The 21,557-nt window shown below is 40.9% G+C and overlaps 1 protein-coding gene across 6 annotated transcripts in view; it reads left to right on the forward strand.

The window, feature by feature from the left end:
* The window catches only part of LOC111261187 (uncharacterized), a 39,273-nt gene that overhangs the window by 13,371 nt on the left and 4,345 nt on the right, over positions 1-21,557 (forward strand). For 2 of the 6 annotated variants that reach the window (XR_015311386.1, XR_015311388.1), the window contains exons 4-34: positions 63-202; positions 674-793; positions 1,317-1,442; positions 1,597-2,040; positions 2,181-2,420; positions 2,704-2,902; positions 3,109-3,248; positions 3,426-3,635; positions 3,896-4,108; positions 4,344-4,870; positions 5,194-5,379; positions 5,840-6,023; positions 7,647-7,793; positions 7,898-8,047; positions 8,410-8,501; positions 8,905-9,400; positions 9,716-9,850; positions 10,007-10,149; positions 10,578-10,773; positions 10,870-11,111; positions 11,455-11,634; positions 11,928-12,044; positions 12,231-12,468; positions 12,708-12,933; positions 13,147-13,396; positions 13,537-13,735; positions 14,032-14,146; positions 14,333-14,460; positions 14,754-14,941; positions 15,196-15,428; positions 21,154-21,246. Coding sequence is in view for 3 of the 6 variants with exons in the window: in XM_022834489.2 (XP_022690224.1) it covers positions 63-202; positions 674-793; positions 1,317-1,442; positions 1,597-2,040; positions 2,181-2,420; positions 2,704-2,902; positions 3,109-3,248; positions 3,426-3,635; positions 3,896-4,108; positions 4,344-4,870; positions 5,194-5,379; positions 5,840-6,023; positions 7,647-7,793; positions 7,898-8,047; positions 8,410-8,501; positions 8,905-9,400; positions 9,716-9,850; positions 10,007-10,149; positions 10,578-10,773; positions 10,870-11,111; positions 11,455-11,634; positions 11,928-12,044; positions 12,231-12,468; positions 12,708-12,933; positions 13,147-13,396; positions 13,537-13,735; positions 14,032-14,146; positions 14,333-14,460; positions 14,754-14,941; positions 15,196-15,295 (6,071 nt within the window). In the remaining 3 variants the exon portion in view is untranslated. Of the gene's footprint in view, positions 1-62; positions 203-673; positions 794-1,316; positions 1,443-1,596; positions 2,041-2,180; positions 2,421-2,703; positions 2,903-3,108; positions 3,249-3,425; positions 3,636-3,895; positions 4,109-4,343; positions 4,871-5,193; positions 5,380-5,839; positions 6,024-7,646; positions 7,794-7,897; positions 8,048-8,409; positions 8,502-8,904; positions 9,401-9,715; positions 9,851-10,006; positions 10,150-10,577; positions 10,774-10,869; positions 11,112-11,454; positions 11,635-11,927; positions 12,045-12,230; positions 12,469-12,707; positions 12,934-13,146; positions 13,397-13,536; positions 13,736-14,031; positions 14,147-14,332; positions 14,461-14,753; positions 14,942-15,195; positions 19,199-21,153; positions 21,247-21,557 lie in introns of those variants that run through there. The other 4 variants (XR_015311387.1, XM_086968599.1, XM_022834489.2 and 1 more) reach the window with 4 other exon arrangements.

The raw sequence follows: 21,557 nt of genomic DNA on the forward strand, positions 1-21,557 counted from the left end.
GTTTTGTCACGATCAAGCGTGTGCTACATAAAGCGAATCTTTGGCTTGTTTCGATGCTACAGTCCGAGGCCCAATGATGGACCTTAGAGCTCTACGAGTCTCGATCAGTGACTTTGAAGTGAAGAAGATTATTGGGCGAGGACATTTCGGAGAAGTAAAGGTCGTCAAAGAAAAGGCCACCGGCGAAGTTTTCGCTATGAAGGTAATGCGTTAGTAACACTCATCTTGATCAGATTATTTTCCGAATGAGAAATTGTTGGGACCATGATCGTCACTCGAGTTTGCGTAATGTGCGCTCATGCAATGAATAGTCTTGTTATTACTTCAAAAAATAACACAAAAAAACCGTTTTCCTTGACCTAAAAAAAACTGTTATACATTTCTCAAATGATAGGTGTACTATCTACCGACTAGATAAACAGTGTCTACCTTTTCCAGTCAGTCATTCATATTGATATCTTGGTATTTTACGTGACAAGGCGCTTTTTCTGTAGGGACACATGTAATTCGAAACGTGTTTGTTTAACCATATACCAATGGACGCGTAGCGGAACAATCCGTAAGTTGTTCCAATTAGAAACTTCATATAGTTTGCTTGTCCCGTTGTCTCTTTGCGGTGTCTTGATCATTGATTTTGCTGATGGCGGATGGCGCTGCTGGTGTCTCTGCGTAGACTCTGCGTAAGTGCGACACGCTCTCTCAACAAGCGGTGGCATTCTATGAAGAGGAACGTGATATTATGGCTGACGCGCAAGATACCAAATGGATTACCCAACTGCACTACGCCTTTCAGGTACTGATAGCCGAAGTGTATGACTGATGCTTGCGATAACATGAGCTTCGTTTCGCCACTCGCGCGGCTCGTATAATGTTAAGGATATTTTTTGTTGTTTTTAAGAAAGGTAGCCCAAACAAAAGAGGTTGACTTGACAATATTGTAGTTGTTCATCGACAGTTTAGGTAAAAGCTATATTCAGTGCTGAGTAAGCGTTAGAAACGCACGTATGAAATTTCACTTGAGGCAAAGCTTGAGGAACCTTGCATTAAGAATGTTAGAGACTCTGTCTGGTCCGTACAGGTGGCTTGTTGTGATGTAAATATTACTCCATTGCTTATGACTTAGTCTTATCTGTGCCTTTTCCTATATCATTTTTATAATACGCGGGAAAGCTTGTCGATTTACTAATAACGTTACCCATAGTAAAGACCGCACAAAATTTGCTATCTTTCTCGTAGACGTATGTTTTTTTATTACGTATAACAGATGCATAATAGTTCTGCGCTTACTCTCAATTTTTGCTATTATAAAATAACAGGATACGGACAACTTGTACCTCGTCATGGAATTTCTGCCTGGTGGAGATTTGCTTTCTTTGCTAGACCGCAACGATAACATCCTCAGTGAAGAACACGCGAAGTTTTACCTGGCTGAACTTGTTCAGGCAAGTGCTTGTCTTGTTTAACTTGACTGCGCAAATAATTTTTCTGATGAAAACGTTGCTTTGGAGTAATTGGACCGTCTAATAATATTAGCACTATTCAGGGTGATAACGATCGTAAAAATGTAATAGTATTTATAATAATACCCATTTACAGGCTATTCACACACTGCACTCGATGGGTTACGTGCACAGAGATATCAAGCCGGACAACATACTTATTGATCGCAGTGGACATATCAAGTTGGCGGATTTCGGTTCGGCAGCGCGGCTCTCGTCAAAAAAGGACGTTACTTCGAAGATGCCGGTTGGCACACCCGACTATATTGCGCCTGAAGTACTCCAAGCGATGAATGAAAGAGGTCCCAGTAAAGGACAGACTTATGGCACATGTTGTGACTGGTGGTCTTTGGGCATTGTCGCCTATGAAATGCTGTATGGGCAAACCCCGTTCAGTGATGAACGTGTTATGAAGACGTATTCAAATATTATGAATTTCAAAAAGACGCTTGTGTTTCCCGCAGAGTTCGTCGTCAGTCCACAGGCGATCGCGTTGATTACCGCTCTACTAGAACAGGCAGACAAGCGTCTGGACTATAAGGTGAATTACAGTCGTCCTAGTACGACTCTCTAGAATTTACAACTAATCCAATCTTAGGCGGTACTGAAAAAAAACTTCTATTTTTTAAATCAAGCAATTTTATTCGAATTTATTGATATATTTGTCGTTTCTCTAAACAGGGTTTGATCGAGCATAAGTTCTTTGAAGGTACCTTCTGGACAAATATACGTCAACTTGTACCACCATTCGTACCTCAACTCACTGGCCTGGATGACACATCGAATTTCGACGATTTTGAGGATGACTCACGTGCGTCAAACCAGAGGGCTTATCTGCGATCGCTTGCCAAAAAAACGTTTGAAACCGCGAATCTCCCTTTTGTCGGGTTCACACATACCACGCAGGCTGGTCAACATTCGGTATGAATCGATAATTGATTTTTTCACGTGAATTTCGAATTTTTCATAAATATTCTAAGTTTTCGTATTACATTTAAGGTACTTAACATAAATAATGTTAGACTGTCACAGAAGCTGTATTATAGAAATTACCAACGAAGCTTTATGCAAGATTGTGATGCATGAAACGCATTACATACCTCGAGAATTTTCCAACTTTGGTAGAAGAGTGGGGGTATTTTGTACTTTCATACTCATATCCTACTCGAACACAGTTATATCGTCGGTTCCCGTTTGCCTCCAGATGCATGACAGTTCGCTAGTCGCACCAGTGGGTCATCAGGCAGCGTTAGCAGCAGCGACGGGAACACTGAGTCGTAAAGACGAGAGCCGTCGTAAGGAGCTGCAGGAGAAACTTGCCTTGGCTCAAGCCATGGAAAATCAACTGCGTGATGCTAATGAAGGTTTAAAAACACGTCTCAAGGAGTCTGAAGCCCGGACTGGTAGGATTTTCTCATACTTGTAATCTAGGTAAAAAGAAAAAAAATTAGTCCGAGAGTCACTTTGGCTAGTGAATAAACAAATTGATTCGTTCGTGTTTCTAGAGCTGCTAATTAACTAATTCATAGAGTTCTTAACGATGTTTCTAAAACACTGTATACTTCGGAACTATTCAATAGGGTTTCTTTGGGTTCTTTTTCCATTTCAGCTAAATTTGAAAGTGAACTGGGTACACTAGAACGCCAAATAATAGAAAAGGATGCAAAACTAAAGAAGCTTGAAGAGCAGTGCCAACATGAAACAGCACTGCGTAAGAGGAGCGAGCAGAAAGCTGTGGAAATCGTTAAGGTAATTGTCGAACTTGATATTTCGGTCATACCAAGATAGCCAACAGTATAATGAAACAATAATATAACAAATTGAGATATAATTATTTTTAATAGTAACACCATTGCTTTCTGAATGCTGAAAAATTATTGATAATGTCAAGTGATGCCTATCAGTCACATTTTCTCTTGGCAATAGGGGTATCAACGACAGTACAAACGTTCGGATGAACTAATTAAGTGGAGCCTGACAGCGCCTGATAGCCCCCTCAGTGAGCGAAATCAATCCCGGTTACTGCATGAACTGCCTCAGCAGATTCTCAGCCAACAGGAGATAATTGAGCAGTTGACCAGTGAACTGCAAAAAACACGAACCATCGCCCGCGACTATAAAGACAAATTTCATTCGGTAAGACTTCCCGAGTTGACATCGTTTTTGTAGAGTTACATTTAAATCACAGGTAAGAAACACTTGTTTCAAAGATATTTTGTATGTTGCATATTATCTTATTTTCCGCCCTATTAGGTGTAAGCGAAATCTAAATATGTACACGATACGGATCAGAAATACTATGCGGTGTTTTACCGTGATAACTTAGTCTAATTTTAACTACGAGGTTTTTAGGAGCCTTGTGGATATTTATCGAGTTATATGTTGGTTTGCTGTAGATCGTATCGGACAGCGAAAAGTGTGTTGAACGGCTGCAAGAAATTCAGAGTGGGAATTTGGCATACGTTGAAGGTCTCAAGAAGGATTTAAGTGAAGCTGTCAATCAACGTCGGGTCGTTGAGAACAACCTTGCCAACGCGAAACAACTCTGTGAAGAATACGTGGGTCGTCTCAAGGAATTGCAGGATAGTAACAGAGAGCTAAAAATTAAGGTAATATTAGCTTCTTATGACAACAAATTAGGCCATCCGATGTTATTCTTTCGTGGCTAAAATACTCGCGTGTTTCACTATTATACACATAGCAAATTCGTATACAGCAGTCCTTCAAGAAACCTTACATTCTCATTGTGCCTGTAAAGCTATTCATTTTTTCAAAAATTGTATGACTTTCGTTTAGGGATGTATATAACGGATATTAAATTTTTATTATTGATAACCCTCTTAGGTTAAAACGTTGGAGGTCCGGGTGTCCGAGCTAGAAACCGAACTCCGAAGCAGTGTCGTTAACGATGGCACAAGTCAGCTAGAGAATGGTGAGGACTTGTGTGAAACTCATTCAGCTAGCCAGCAGCTGGTTATTGAGTGCGGTCAGCTGCGCGCCAAGCTACAAAAGGCTCAAGAGACGAACGCTCGTCTTGAAATGCAAGTTGTCGAACTTACTTGCCAGGTAGTGCAGCTGCAAGACCCAAGACCGACGGAGGAACTCGATGAAAAGAAACTTCAACAGCCATGTTCTACCTGCAGTTCACTTGAACTGCAGTTAGCAGCTTTTAAACGACAACTCGAAGAACAACGACAGAGTGCCGTAAGTACCTCGGAGCAAAGTAAAGGTGACGAAAAGATGACCGCTGGAGGTGAGCGGGATGATGTGGAACCACGAAGATCAGTTCGATTTAGTGATCTGGCTGACTATACGATCAACCTTGACAATGCGACTGAGGACCCGTGTGCACTAGACGCAAACAGAAACAGGTAAAAGCTCTTGGGGACTATAGCTAGGAACGCAAGTTTCTCTACCTCGACAGTTGATATACTTAATGGCTGTATGGCTCGTCCTCAACGTTGGCTATACAGGAAACAAAATAATTAAGGCGATTATGACCGGGACCCGTTTAGAAAACAAGAATCCTAGTGTTTTAGTGGGCTAATTCGAGAAACTAAAGCAATAATAATAATAATATTTAATAGTAATAATAGTTACAATCATTATTCCTAAAAAAGCCCGCACAGTTTACCGGGGATTACCTCAAATACATTTTTCGTCTACATTTTGTTTCTGTTGAAAACCACAACAGTGTCTCAGCCGTGGTACTTACGGACGATGAAAAAAAGCAGCGCCTCTCAATGGTCTCCTCGCGCGCCTCGACGAACAACTCGTTTCATACGGTTGCCAGTTGTATATGCAACTGTGTCGAGGAAAACAAACTTCTTAGACAACAGCTTAGTCAGGCCAAAGAAGATCAAGAAATCAACAAACGCAGGTACGCAGTAGTTCCGGCAAAAGCTCTAAGCGACGCGGACTGAGCAGACACAAATCCATTCATTCGAATGGGGTGCTCACAGCTAACTCTGCTCAACTAGATTCACACTTGGGCTAGACGAATCTATTTTTTTTATCCAAACGCCTTAGAGCGCTTCAGTCGACCCACACAATACAAGGATGCTCAGACGATGCCGGTCGTAGAGGTTTTCCTCAAACTTTTTAAAAAACTGTTGAATAGGTAAATTAATTGACCTTACGCGCGGAATACGCGGCAATTTGCTGTACGGGCGTCTTGAACAGGATATTAACGGGATGTTTCATGGTTTTGTTGAAGCATGCTTCAAATATACTTCAAACAAAACAAAAAAACATAACATGCTGTTTAAATAGCTATATTATTGCATGTTGGTTCATGCTTTGTTGTTACGCCGACTTATATTTCATTTCGGATTGAACAGATGGTTAGACACGTCGGTCGATCTACGTAAGCGGAACGAGGAACTGAAAGAGCTGCAATTAGACCTTCGTATAGCCACTCGTGAGGCGAAAGCACTAAAAGGTGCGGCCGATCAGAGTGAGCAACTTCGGCAACAGGTCGAGGAACTTCGATGTCTCCTAGACGAACGTGTTCGAGCGGAAGAGGTGAGAAGGCCACGAATACGCCGTGCCCAAGCTGTCAGCCGACTAACACCTGGCAATTCCTCTATTCGTTTACAGATATCTTATTTGTAATAAATGAAATTGCGATACAAAAAAGCTTGCAATACAACCAGCGATGTATTTTGTAAGAAAAGGACGGAACCGAAAAAGTAACTATAAACTGTTCTGAAGTCAAGTATGGTGAACCTGCCATTCAACATGTTTCCACTTTCTTTAAAGTTAGTGCTGATCCGAATGTAAATAAGTACAACAAAAGTATGCTGTGTTTAAAGGAAATAATGTACAGAAAATACCCGTGTACACCAATTGTGTGAAAAACTAAAACCTATGAATTAAAGAAAGCTTTCAAACGTGCAAGGTTATATTTACATTTCACTAAGAAAATGATTGTTGTCATTATTCAAACACTTTATTCAAAAAGTACAAATGTAGCATGGCATGAGAATCATTGTTTAAGCACACCTGAAGCTTCCTATATTTTTATTTATAAATTTTATATATAAAAATAGATTTATAAATTGCTCTTAACTGTACATACTAGTAAAATGTTGCGCTTGGATTGAGTTAATATCAATCGGATCATTTTAGGATTCATGCTATTGTGGGCTCTGTGCATTTGATTGAACGTGGCGATGTTTAGAAGCTGAAGCTTTTGGGTACGTGTGTGTTACGATGACTCTTTATGAAGTTCGGTCTATAGAACGTCTCACGACTGACTAGAAACTATTCTTGTTCAGGCCGAAATTTCATACTGGCCTTGTATACATTAACACAGCTTTGATACCTAAGCTATATATATATATATAGCTTAGGTTAGCTATATATATATTTCTTATGGAAGTGTGAATCTCTGATAATAGAAGTACGAAAGATCTAATGGGGTCACGACTAGCTTCGTAAGTGTTGCATCAGCTTTATGCTCCGCATTTTTTGGGCCTGTGGAAGTAATTGCTTCCAAAGCTTTTATGAACTTTTGCCACTCAAGGTCTACCTGTCTTATAGAGTATTTTTGTTTTTCATTATCGTGTATGAACGTGTCTTAATAGACAACCTTAGGTCCAACCTTTTTGGTCATCAATGAAAGTTTGCAAGTCTGCTGACTGAGTAACAGAGCTTTCGCAGTGTACGCTGAACAACTAATTTCAACGTCGTTTACATGATACTCTATTGACATAGAGGTTGAAAGGCTAAATATTCATGTATGTACAAGAAGTTTATCGAAAGGTGCAATATTGTTCATTCGGGGCACCCAGATGTTGGTCTGTTGCGCTTTGAATACTAATCCTAAATACTTAGTCAGTGCACAATTTTTCTCGTGAATCTAACGTACTATAGCAATGCCTGAAACATCAGTAACCTAATCGTTGTTACCTAAAACGTAGTAGAACCCACAAAAGTGGACGCCAAACAAGAAAACCCTCTTCAGCTGTAAGACGGTGGCCTCTTTTATTCTTCAGTGTGTGCATAAATTAGGCGTAAATCAATACATGCATTTTGTTTGTTATTGGTGCACTGAAGAAAAACACGTTCTGTGGCTATATCTTTACTTTGTTAAAGACCGATTCAGCTTTTAAATTACCTTTTGCTTATGTAACTTTGTTTAAGACATTGAAAACGCAACTAAACGAAGCACGAGAAGCGGCAACTGTAGCTGCGGACTCCGCAGCACAAGACGCCTTAGCTGCTGATAGTGAACGAGCCAGACTCGAGGAGCGCCTTAGGGTGCTCACCGACACCACAAGCACACAAAATGTGAGTCGTCGCATTCATTTACATTTTGAGTGTCTTCATTTATCTAGATATAATTATTTTATGTCGTACGGGGATCATTTAATTCGTCTGGTTGGTTTGGACAGGATCTTAAGGAGCAACTTGCCACTGTCTCTGATCAAATTGGTCAACTGACGCTTCGTTGCAAGATGCTTGAGAAGGACGCAGAAATGGCTAATCGTCGAAAGGAAGACGCTTTGAAGCAGCTCGAACAGACGCGCAAGAGCCTTAAGCAGGTTAGGCTCAAACCTTTTAGTATGAGTGGTTATTATATTGGTTGAAACTGGTTAAGAGATTGGCGAAATAGCTTTACTAGATGAAAAATACTTCCAGTTTTTATAATGTGCATACTTTTGAACGGTTAAGCGTCGTTTACAGGTTGCTGAACTCCTGTTAATTATTCACTCTTAACATACAGTAAACCCATATTAATTGTAATAGAAAATATCTTCTTGGTTTTTCCGTTCTCGTGTTCTGTTCTTCGTAATTGCACTAAATAGGTACGTAAAATATAATCCTCTACTAATTCAGGAAGATGCACGCAATCGACTGGGCCGTAGATAGCACAACGCACTTAATACATTCTTACCAATTCTAGGAACAAATGCAGAATGAGAATTGGAAGCGTGAGTTCTCATCGCTAGGAGATCTCATGAATGGACTTAACGATGAGGCTGAGCAAAACAAAACGTAGGTCACCCTTTCATTACTATTACTATCAGTCGATAACAAAGAATCGTCTTTTATCCTTTATAGGTTTACATGGCCATTGAGGCCACAGTGGAATAGCCGTAGCCTCGGGCTGTGAAAGTTGAAGTCGTGTAGGCCGAGTTCTACTTCCGCGACGTCTAGTGTTTGCAATATTGCATCCAGCTGGCTCAATGCTATGTGATGGACTATCCGTAAATAATTTAACGAAACGAATGAGGCTAGAACGGAATAGTATTGTGAAAGTCTCTCTTAATAGGATCGTCGTAACTTTATTCACGTTTTTCGTTTCCAAGACGGTACTCCTTTTGTCTGGTGATCCACTTCCGTCACCAGTCATAATATTTAACTCCGCTTAATAATGTTGTTCCGATCTTCATTGCAGTGAGATCGTATCACTACGTGATCAGGTATCGAAACTACGTCGTGAAAAAGCCTCCCTTGAGCCTCTTCCGGAATTGGTCGAAAGCCTTCGAGCGGAAATGGCCGAAAGGGAATCGGTATCCATGGATATGCGGGACTCCTTACAAGGCGCACTCCGCGAGTCTGAAGAGGCGCACCGTCGTGAAGCCGCACAGCGAGAGCAGCTCGCCCAACAGCTAACACTGGTCCAGGCCGAGCTCAAGGTCAAAGCCCGCTCGATCAACAGTCTTGAAGACGAGATCGTGACCCTGAAACGGGAGACAACGAAGTATATAACAACGATAAACAATCTTAACCGAAATATGGTCCAATTGAATGAACAGCTTGAAGACGTCAACATTCGTGTACAGGACCAAGACGAATGCCATCGTAGCTTGTTGGCAGAAATGGATCGAAAGACGATGGAACACCAATTGGTTGTCGTGCGAATTACTGGTCAGCTCCAACAGTATGCTAAGGTGAGAATATAGAAGACAATTTAACTATAAAACTAAACACGTTACCGCACCTCGAATTTTGATGACAAACACGAACTATGCCGTTACATTGTAGTACCGTATTTATTAGCGATGGAAATAATGCTTTTTTCTTACAATTTCTGTTAATATGTCTTCGTTAATAGCCTAAAATATCCTGGGTCTAAATTGTTGCACTTGGCAAATTGTTGTACGAAGCTACCAGCATTTGCTTGAAGTAACGCTTTAGTTTGGCACTCGAAACATCTCGTTTTGACTACCGATATTAGCGGCACATCCGTCGTTGGTCTATTGTAGGTTGTTGATCTGCTTAAGGAGCAGCTCGAGAAAGCGAGTGCTAAGAAGACCGGTGGACTGTTTGGATTTGTCGGCAAAAATCGTGAAGATAAGGCGGGTTCCGGTAAAGATGGAAACGTTGGAAGTAATCAACAGGCGAGTTTAGGTTCTTTGATTATATTAAACAAATGATTAAGCTAGTTTTCACATCTGTGAAATGATTAATGCATGTTTCGTCATTGTTTACCTGAGTAAATTCACACGGCAACCTATCGCACATGATGGCTTGTGCATATCGTTCTTTTTATACAGCAATCAAAGATCCGTAAGCTTCAACATGACCTCGATGAAAGCCGTCAGGAAGTCATGATGCTTCGTGAGCGACTTACTATTGAGGAGGAGAAAAACAAAGCCTATCGAGCTCGTCGAGGCACTCGCGACAATAACACTAACAGGTAACTAGGTAACATATAACTCATTACCTAAACGAACTCATTGACGGGTGTTTTCATGAAAGTTCAAAAAGATACGTATATAAATATTACATAACTAAAATAGGAGTAATGTCTTAAAATCAATACTTCTCATTAGATGGAAGCCCCCCTACAAATTAATAGATGTAAAATTTTGCGCCCATAAGTCATACGTTACGAGCATTCCTAAACATCACGTTTATTGGTTTCACATTATTGATAGATAACAAAATCATAACCAAATAACCTAAACATAATATCTTCAGCTCGTTTTATATCAGACTACCTGTACCTTGTCGCCTTCGCATTGTTCCTTGCCTGTTATCTAATAAATTTCCCTCTAATTCTGAATCCATTATCTAACGAACCTTTTCTATCTAACGAACCTCAAATCCCCTACTGATCGATAGCTTTCAAGAGTCGGCCTCGTTTGGTAGCACGGTAAGCGGCAGTGGCAGTGCTGGCAGCAGCGTGTTAGCACCGTTTCCACAGTCACACGGACTCGATAGTGCGAGTTCCAGTCTCAGCGATTGCAGCCAAAATGACACGAACACAAATAGCGGACCGCACGGGGGGCATTCGGGATCACCGTCATCATCGAATTCCGTGAGTATCTGCCCCATTTTGGACCCATACTAAATTTAGCTTTGACAAATGCAATTTTCGATCTTATATCAACACGAAACCCTGCGCTTTTCTTAGGTGAACCTGTGTTCTCCGAATCAGCTGCGCGCCGCTGAAGAACTGGCCAAATCACCAATGTCCAATCAGGCGCTTATGATGGCTGCTGTGCCTACAGGAGCCGTATCTCGAGCCACGGAAGGCGTTCCTACTAATCGCGTATCGCATAATATCCCGCACAAATTCAGCCATTCTCTTGCCTATACTAATAGAAAATGCGATCTTTGCTCACGATCACTGACTGTAGGCACCAAAGTTGCAGTGTAAGTGTGATCTCCAAACCCCTTTGCAGTGAGTTCCTATGTATCGCTTCTGTCATGCATTAAAGAACGTTTTCAAAGGCTCGGTATCTATCGATTACTAAGAGAAATCTACTCACTAAGTATTTACAAGTAACGACTCCTGATATCACTATTTTTTTTTTTCATTTATATTCATGTTTCTAATAGTAGAATTCTTCATTGAAATTACCTCCCGTAATTGAGATCTGAACAAAATTCTCTGAATTTTTTAATCTAATAATTCTAGATAGATAGATAGAAGCAAGTACGTAGTTATCTATATCGTTTTGTCTTTTCCGTGTCTACGAATTTTTCCCGTATCCAGTTGCCAGGAGTGTGAGCACTCGTTCCATGTGACCTGTTCTCAGAAGGCCCCACCGGTTTGCGGCCTTCCGCGGGAACTGCTGCGGGAATACGAGGTTGTCAAGGCTGTACGATTTGCAGGTGACGTGAAAAATGCGTCATTTAACCCTGAGCATCCTGAGGGTTACGTAAAGATACCGAAGTAAGTGCGTCCGGTAAAGGCAAAAACCAGTACAATTCAGATTTTAGTGCACATAGTTTCTAAACACAATCCCTTTTTAGTAGTGAAGTTTATCTCTGTTGCAGATTAGGATGAGGGTTCCGTCTCTGAAAAGCTAGTTGCATTAGCCAATCTAGAGAGAATCACTTGACATTAAGAAAAGCTCGAATTTTGAGTTGAGTGCTAGGTTAGAGAAGATAAAGCAATCGTGTTATAACAATTATGTACACTAATTACTGACGCTGTCTTCATTTTATTTTCCTTCATTTCTATAGAAACGGGTGCCCAAAACTCGGGTGGGAGAAAGCCTACCTGGTATTGGATGATGGCGTCCTGTACATCTTTGACAAGAGCTTTATACCAGGAGGTGACCAGATTGAGGCTATTGATAAGTAAATATTACAATTTGCAGACATCCTGTAGAACTAATGACCACTTTTCACTTTATTTTACACCCTTCCTAGCAATATTTTTCAGAATACCACACTCAAAGCTTAAAACACTGGAGGCTTTTTCCCTAGATAACTAATTACCGTTATAGTACGGGCGATATGCGTATCAAGATAACATGTGGGCAGTAAAACATATTCAAGGTACAATCTCGTGGGTGATGGCCAGACTCATATGTATCTCGATCGGGACGTTCTTCGATCCGAACTGCGAGAAGGTGTCAACACCGAACTAGTACTTAAACTCGTTGTACGAAGCCGAGATCAGGAGCCTCGTCGACCTCTTTACATGCTTTTCCAAGGAGTCGCCGACAAACGGCTTTGGCATGACGTGATCCAAAATACAATCGAACGCTTCTCAAAAGGGGTAAGGGCGCGCACCGATTTAGTGGCAGACAAAAACAGAAGGTATCTAATATTGGTCGGAATTTATCTAAAAATCTTAAATCCATACCAACAAGAAAAGAGCTCAGCACAAGTTCCATAAGCCTTTACGATTCGAGATATCACGTTCGAATTTGAATAGTATCTTAGAAATATTTTTTTTTGTCGTGAATAAGCAAAGGAATAAAGAAATGTATTAATACCTTGTCGGTTCGTCTACAGAGTAAGAGTATAACTCGTCGTATAGCCGATCTTGCCGATAATTACGGACCTATGTATTGCATATGGGAGGTTGATTCCGACGGCGATCTTCTACTGGCTGGAGGGGCCGACGGCCTGATGGTTGTGGACGGACGGGCTCGAACTCTGCGGCGTGCTGTGGCAGGGGTTCCTCCCGTTTTTCAGATACATCTCGTTGAGATCTTCAACATCGCCGTAATGATTGTAGGTGCGTACTGCGTTCAACCGTATGAACCGAATATATCAATCACACTTTGTCAGTCTATCGTTTTCGTTCATGATCAGAGCTATCGGTAAGTCTTCGTTTGGAGCCTGTACTATACGCCTAGAATAGACTGCAGCATACATACATAATTAGTTCACTCTTATGGCATACCTGACCATTTCATGTTTGGTATCCTGTGAATTCGATGATTTACAGATTCCCGCAAACGTGGCTTGGTCTGGTGTCGAGTGTCGGATCTCCGTGACTGGATGCATTGCGAAGGCGATGTTGATCTCCCGCCGGTAAACCTCCTTCGTGTTCGCGCTGGCCTTGCCACTGCTGCCTGTCGCCAAGATGCCAAGGGACACCACGACAGCCGGGTTGGGACCAATCGACACTCTGCCGTCGGCAAGACTTCCAACAGCCTCGCCCAGCATGGAAGCATTGAAAATTGCTCTGTGTTCAAGTAAGTCGGTCGCGCAAATCTTCATTTGAAATGCTAAAATAAACGGTATTTAGTATCAGGACCATAGTTTGCTATACCATATATCTGCTTCGTCACGTTGTTTGTCAGGGCAGAATAACGTGTCTTTTCTTCGTCCATAGAGTGAGCAAGGACGGTTGTGTGTTGGTTGTGAGCACGACAGAAGCGCTAGTTGTACTTCGTTACCAAACTGAGACCCTTCAATATGACGTGGAACGTCGTTTAGAGACCGAGAATCTCTGTTCATCGATTCAAATTACGCCGTCAAATGTGCTATTCAGCAGTGATAAAATTTACGCTTTAAATCTACGCAACCATCAGGTATATAGAAAGTAAACGTGGCTTCTATATATGGCGTGTTATCAACATATGCAACATCAATATGTAATGCCATTTTCTAAGCTAAATTTTGACAATAAAATTGAGACACTCGGTATTATAGTTTCGTTTAGTATCTTCTCGTGTAGCTTCAGCTCAAATTGACGTTATACCATATAATTGACGTCTATACATTTTGCTAAGTTACCACGTGCCCGTTACGCCGGCACTCGTAAGTGCAGCACCTTTACTGTGCTGGCTGGAATACACGTAATTATTTGTTTTGATGCTGTATACAGGTCCGTGAATTTCTTGACGTCACCGATGAGTCTCTGGCATTGTTCGCAAACTTTAAGGGACCCTATTATATTCTTGAAGTTGAGCCTCACACCGAATACGTTATCGCATGCAAAGGTCAGCGCTGTTCATCGATTATTACTATAAGTACCAAAACAACAATAGCCTAGGCAGAGCAAAACATTTACACCACCCAAAAAGAGTGAGCTCAGAAAGCAAAATTGCATGTACACATTCTATACCAGTAAAAAATATTTTGAAAAGCTGACAAAATAATCACTACCAGTGAATTATATATTTTAGAAATGGGCTTCTTCGTCAACGCAGCAGGCAGGCGCAGTCGCCCTGGGGATATCAGCATCAACGGTTCGATTCTTAGTCTCGAGATATGCCAACGCTCGCTCTTCCTTTGTGACGATGACCATATACAGGTAGGTCATATAACTGGCTGTTAGTAGACGATAGCCCGAGTCCCTATAATCTAAATCTTCGTACCTTGCTTAACCTTAAATGGACCAACTGCGCCGAGAAGGCAAAAGTTAGCACGTTAGCAAAAGCTGAGACGTAGTTTCTGGCAGATATTCGAACCATTCACTTCGTGACTACGAGGGACGTGAGGGAATGGGCCAGGGACGCAATAGCTGTTGGAAGAGTATTAGGCGCCCGCAAGTGATAGAAGGCATTTGGTTTTGCACCGTTCTGATATGACTCACCTTTTCCTCAGGTCTGTATGGTGACGCCTGCCGGTCAACATAACGACCTTCGTCTAGTAGAAACTCTACATGCACGAGGTATCCGTTTGTTGGGACGTGCTCGCGCCGGCGACGCCATCTACGTATCATGGACATGGAAGAACATTCGATGTATCTCAAAGATATTTGCATTCCCTGTTGACAACAGCTCGTCGTCTAGGTAAGTGGGTTATTTTTATTTTTTTTTCTATACTATTTGTCACTAACTGCTGTGGTCATCAAACGCCTGCCGTCCGACGGAACCCTAATTACTGGATAACAACGAAGCTGCCGAGATAATGGCGACAATAATCAAGATTGTCGTTAAATAATTAATCCGTTTTATTAATCAAGGTGCGACGCGTTGAATTTAAATTAAAGTGCTTGAATTAGTTACTGATTGAAGACCTCGTGCGCTTCTCTGTCGATTTGCAGCGATTTATCTGCGGGCGCCAGTGCTGAGTTTTCATTTACCTCTTCTCTAGAAGAAAATCTCGAACGATACGACTGCGACAACTTGCAGGACAACCTTTGATCATATCGAATCACACCCGTCGGCCAGCGGAGGGCGAACTGGCACCGTTCAGTGTTCTACATGCTCCGAACGCGTTTCTGGGACGCTGCCTAGTTCGACGGCCTGGCGATGATCGAGTCGATCTTCGGCATACGTAGGGAACCTAATCTAGTTTTTGCTATAGTAGATTGTATTTATTAAGTACCATTTCCATTGAGATGATGCCAAACTTGCTACTTGAAGTTTGTTCCTATTTTTTTAGACCAACTGATCACAATTATACCGCGCAGGGCATATTTTGATGAACTTTCTCGATAGAAATGTGAAGCCATCGCCCTTCAATATGTAAAAATTACTAGATGTGCCTTTGCAAACTAAACGTAGCGCCTGGAAAAATAACACGAAAGGAACTGTGAATACTGAAAACACTAGAAAAATGAATATAAATAATGTCTACCATCAGCGCCATGCAGTTCAATCGCTTACGAACGCTTTCCATTACTATTCGGTATCGTGATACGTTTGATAAAAAAAAAAGGCAGCGACGGATTGTATACGCTCGTGATCATCTGTAGATAAACGCAAATATTTCTCACCTATTTGGGGGACGAAACGTGTGTGGCCCATTGCGAAGCAGTTTACGGACGGTTAGATAGTTCGGAATATCAGTCGTGAATCAATATTAGGGTGGGCGAAACATAATTACTGCATGTCACAGAATCGACACTTGATTTATGTCATGTTTTCAGTAGATATGGGTCTACGTATACACCATTGATAGGGCATATATCAGCGTCTATTAGACTAAATGATATTAATATCATGAAGATTTTTCCGTTTTGACTTCCGTAAAAAAGATCAAGGCATAAGACGTACACATGTATATACATATACGCCCCACTGACGTAACGTGAAGAGGGGAGGTGACTGGAAATACATAATCGCGAGAAGATGAACTAAAAACCAAAAGACAAGAGTTCTAACATTCATGCATGCAACCGTGACATATGGCATACGTACACTTGTCGCATTATTTCGGCATAATTTATATAGTACAATACATGAGCGGTAGATATGTAACTGGGTTGCTGCACACTGCATTGTAACTTATGGCTCACGGGAGAATACATTCCGTAAAGTTCATTACGGCAGTACGTTAACAGCTAATCCTCAGTGTGATGACCGGATGAAGCTACAATGATACACGCCCGAACCACAAAGCTACGACAGCTCATTTCAGAGGGATTTCCTTGGGAGCAGTCGTGCACAGGGCCTGAAATAATGCTTGCACTTGAATGCCATGCTAACTAGCTTTTATTCGACTGTACCTTGCCTGTTCAACAGATAGTTGTGTTTCATCGTGAGTAGCCCTGTCATTTTTATTCTACTATTATGTAAATACACACGGGAGGTCTCTGTTCCGTACACGATCAAGCGGGTAGATCAGGACACAGGCAACATATATCCATTAGTAAAATGTTCAAGTGTACGGCATGGGTATATTTCAATGGACATAGGTGAATTCGGTTTTTCTGATGTCGAGTAACGAAATTAAACAAGTACAGTTACGTCCTCTCACAGAATACCTAAGAGTAACACATTTCTAATGGAAGCGAGGATCGTCTGGTGTGCAACGTTGCAGTTACGAACATGTAGACAGAACAATGAAAATAAACTGTACGCTGTTAGCTCACTTCTGTGGCAGTAAGTATTAGAAGGCGTCAATGCATCTTTCTCCGTACGTAAACGATAGAAAAATGTCAGCTTCACGTTGAAAGAAATCAACCAAAGTGTAACGGTAGGGAGAAAGGTTGAAAATTCGTCGAACGAAGTAATTGTGTTTATTGATCGAAAACAGAGTCGGGAAACGGAGCCAGCAGGAAGTAACGTTTGATATGAGTGGGAAGCTTAGTTATTTCCGTTTCGATAACGATGATGGCTAGATAATCTCCCAGCTTGGCAAACGTGTACGTGAGAGTAGTTCCCGGCAATTGCTATCCGGCCACAAGAAGCTTAATGAGGGGTTAAAGTTCAGTTAATTGTTTACTGTGGAACTGTTTATTGTTGTTGCCCAGCCAATGCAAGCGTATGTAACCGTGAACTTGAATAGCGATGATTACGTTGTTTCGGCATCTTTGAACAATGCACAGGCTATTAGGGTATGGGACACAAGGGGACGTTTTTCGTTTCGTTGGGGCATATGTCACAGGCAGGTCGGACCTTACATCATCAGGCTTGGCACTAGAATTTATTCGAGTATTTCATTTGTAATCAATTAACAGGGGCAAGTTCCTAAGGAAACATGTGAAGCGACGATGCTAATTAGCAAGCTCGAGTCAATTAACAAATCCCAGGGGCGTCACAAACAAGAAAAACAATTTGGAGGTAGTAGAGGATTTTTTATGACGACTTCATGACACTTGAACGGCATATTGTAGAGTGAAATAAACAAAAGCAACGGTAAAGTAATACGTTCTGTACAAACCGTTTTTTGGTCTAAATCTCCCAAGTGCGCGCTTAGTCGGTAGTAGACATGGCCAATAGTTGACCCTACGCAGCGAACGAACTCGATGGAAAAGTACGTGTAATGCTATTGTATGTACGTGAAAAGGCTCGTATGGAATCCTACGCAAGAGCTATCCGGGTTAAGTAGACTGGCTGAACTCTGTGGATGATGAGGGAGACGGCCACGGACCCAAAGTAATAGCAATGTCAATTTGAGGAAAACTTAGCCTTATTTCCGTGGATACTATGCAAGGTTTTAACTTTCAAATCGACTCAAGTTTATGTACCTTGATATATAATGCAAGTTACAGAAGATATTCAGGCTTACACAGGATCAGCGTTTCTGTTTTTCGACATTCAAAGCGAGCAGCTGCCAGTGATTATTTTGGGAAAAATGGCACATTACCATTAGTGTATAAATGAAACGGGAAGTGATGACTTTTGCCACCATAGTGGGTCTATCGGGCGTAGTGACCCACCTAGCGCCCTATGTACCATCGGAAGACAAAAAAACTGACTACAGTCCCTATACAGTTGACGAAGTCGAGACGATGTTACGAATATGGACAGTTTGGCCAATCAACGGTATACGCACTTTTTGAAGAAATGCCGTTTTGGTCAATTAGCATCGAATAGCCGGTTGTATCATATCCTAAAACATTTTAATTGAATGTATATTTATCAATGGCTGAAGATTGTTTGTAGTCTGACACTTGACTTGAACGAACGCACGTATTGGCGTAACAATGGCGCAGTAAGTAGTCTACTTTAATAGTCGGAAGTTACATTGGAAATTACAGACACGGAAGTGGTAGAATTAAACTTGGAAATATAGTGCATGGCTTTACAGACGACATACGAATTGCCGCAAGAACAACAAAATAACGTATAAACTGCAACGGACAGATCATGCAGGCTGGTAGTAACTATAATATATGCTTAAGCTGAATTAGCGATGTTAGGGATAAATAAATCGAACGATTTTACCCTTCGAGACGAATATGCGAAGATACGAAGTTTCTATTTATAGTGGAGCCTTAGGCTATAGGGGCCGAGATCGATAGGCAATGAGCATAAAACGTAAATGCCACTTGCTCCCATCAGGTTTTGATGCGTGAATGTTTCGTAAAGAACAGCCGTCAACACGCGAAAAGCAAATCGAAAAACAAAAAAAAAAAAAGTATTATTCTCCGTTCTGGAAATAGGAATTAGCATACAGTGGCAACGACGACATTTTATTAAAGTGCACAACGACTACGCGTCAGAGGGAGTATAGTTATATCTCAAATGGACGATAATCACACACAAAAAAAAAACAATAGAATTCACGATGATGACAACAAAATATCAGGACGAACATGATAGACGAAAACGAGTATATGAATCTAAATAAACTTCGTACTGAACACTATTTATTAAGCAGGTTTATTCATTTAAACTAACAATCCCACGAATTAGAAAGGATGCAATGATTGTTTTTTCTATGGTTTTTGTTAAGCAGTAGGTGGAGCTAAAATACTGTATCCTTGAGCTGTGAGCTGAGTGATGTTTTAGCCAACTAATGTCAAAGACATTGAAAGTACTGAGGGCTAAAACAATCCTACTTCTAGATCTAATATTGATAGGAATTTTACCGATTAGCGATTATTCTCAATGTTTAGCTGAGGACTCCAATAAACAAAAAAGAATTCGTCGTTTGACGAATTCTTGCTTCTTAAGGTACACTTTTTAAATATGGGTAAAATTGGTATGAAAATTGCTCCTGACTAATGGTAAAACATCGCACTGTCTTCAAATACTTAAAATCTAAAAGCTGTGCATCGTTGCTTTAACTCACAATATAAAACTCGCTATTTTTCTCTTCGTTTCATTAATACATGTTCGAACAGTACACCGAACCTTAGAATAACAAAGAAGAAACTCTCCAGATAATTAACTCAAAATGAACAATATTTAATTAAAAACTTGCAGGATTTGTTATACCCCTACCAATACCATTTTTTCTACATATAAGCACGTAGTAAAGAGGAACCTTAAATACCTAGAGATCTCAGAGAGGAATGCAGTTATTATTCAGTAGTTCTAATCTATCCGCATGTGTTAAAATATATGAATTAAGAGGTTCACTACAAATTCTGGGGCTCCAAAAGAGCTGGACTGTTTCCATTCTCAGTCATTCCCTCATGGTTTGACTCGCACTTCGAGTTCATTCAATATAACTTACCAGCGGCTAGTAACGAGAAAAATATTCCCCTCACGAAAAAAAATAGATAGGTTGTAAGTTTCACGTATTTGAATTAAGTCAGACAGCAAAACGTCAGGGCCGCTCCGCGGCAATCAGGCCTGCCAAGTGGGCTCCTAAGCATTGTTCGTAAAAGTTAGATTTGCTTCTATGACAGCTACAGGCTTCATTACATGGCAACAACAAAGTGGAAATTGCGTTCACAATTTTCGGTTCTGTCTATAGACATTAGTTTTTCTTCTACATACGATCCTGCCTGTTTTGAAGATATTCCACTATTATTAGTGGTACACGCGGCGAATTCTTGCAGTGCGATGCTCTATCTAGAAATTCGAAGTTTTCATTTTAGGCGCATGCCATATTAAAAAAATCTTTAGCGACAAATTACTCTCTCAATAGGGACCCCGACCACAATCAGGCATATAGTATCGATGGACAAACTAACCTTCACTAAAGTCAAGACCGACAAACGAAATCAAGTTCAAGCAAATCTCATCGATACGCCAAGCATCACAACGAAGGTTAAAGACTGCAAACTTTTTCCAGAATCACCTAATAATGTAAACATTGTTGAGTTTTCCAATAGGATTACTCATCTTATTGAGTAGTGATTAGAGGTGAACGACAAAAAATTACTTCTTAGCCAGAAGTGCTTTAGAACACCAGCGACATCAGGTCCTTTAAAAGCGTCCTTTAGAAAGGACCTTTCATAGATGCAGTTTCTTTACCAGAAAGATTTTAAGATGTGCTTGGATTACTGTTGGGCCGTAACCATTAAGGTAATCCGTAATGTACTTCTGTAGAAAACGAAGTCCTTACAAGATCTGAAATAAAAAATCATTTTTTTTATTGTATCTATACGATAAAACTATGTATAATACGAAAAAAAGGCCGTCGGCGGAGATTGAACCAGTGAACCCTGGCTTATTCACCTCGTAGGTGCACCCCGTGAGTCGTCTTCGAAGACAGAACCATGTTCATGTTTTGTAGTGATTCAAATGTGGATCATAACAGACATGTATATCTAGCCGAGTTCTCCTTTGAAATCTTGAGGCGTCTCTACAGCAAGACCACCAATAGGCGAGATGTGTATCGATTTCGCACCATAAACGTTCTCATTTGTTCGTCGCAGATATTTACCGTGAGCGTACTTGTCTGCGCCATCATCGTCCTTGTCGGGCTCCTCGCTCTTTCGGCCGTCCTCGCCTACTTCAGTATAACTAAAGTACGTTGATTATTATAATAAGAACGACACGTTGCCATTTTTGAATTAGCAATTAGGGATTCGGAGAGACATTTTAACAGAAACTACAATGGTTCTTTGGTTCATAATCGGATTTAAACAAAATTTACTTTAAAAATGTTGAAAAGTGAATGAAGCCTTTTTCTTTTGCAAGCATTAGTTCCTTATGGATTAGAGCATTCTAAATATCAGTGCGCCGTTTTCGAATCATAATACAGGTTCAGTTAAAGGGGTAGACGTAGCTCCACAATAGGTAAGCCTTGTACGGAAATCACTTATGGTTTGCACGTAGG

The sequence above is a fragment of the Varroa jacobsoni genome, unplaced genomic scaffold (genome assembly GCF_002532875.2).
Source record: "Varroa jacobsoni isolate VJ856 unplaced genomic scaffold, vjacob_1.0 scaffold_530, whole genome shotgun sequence".
NCBI classification, from domain to species: domain Eukaryota; kingdom Metazoa; phylum Arthropoda; class Arachnida; order Mesostigmata; family Varroidae; genus Varroa; species Varroa jacobsoni.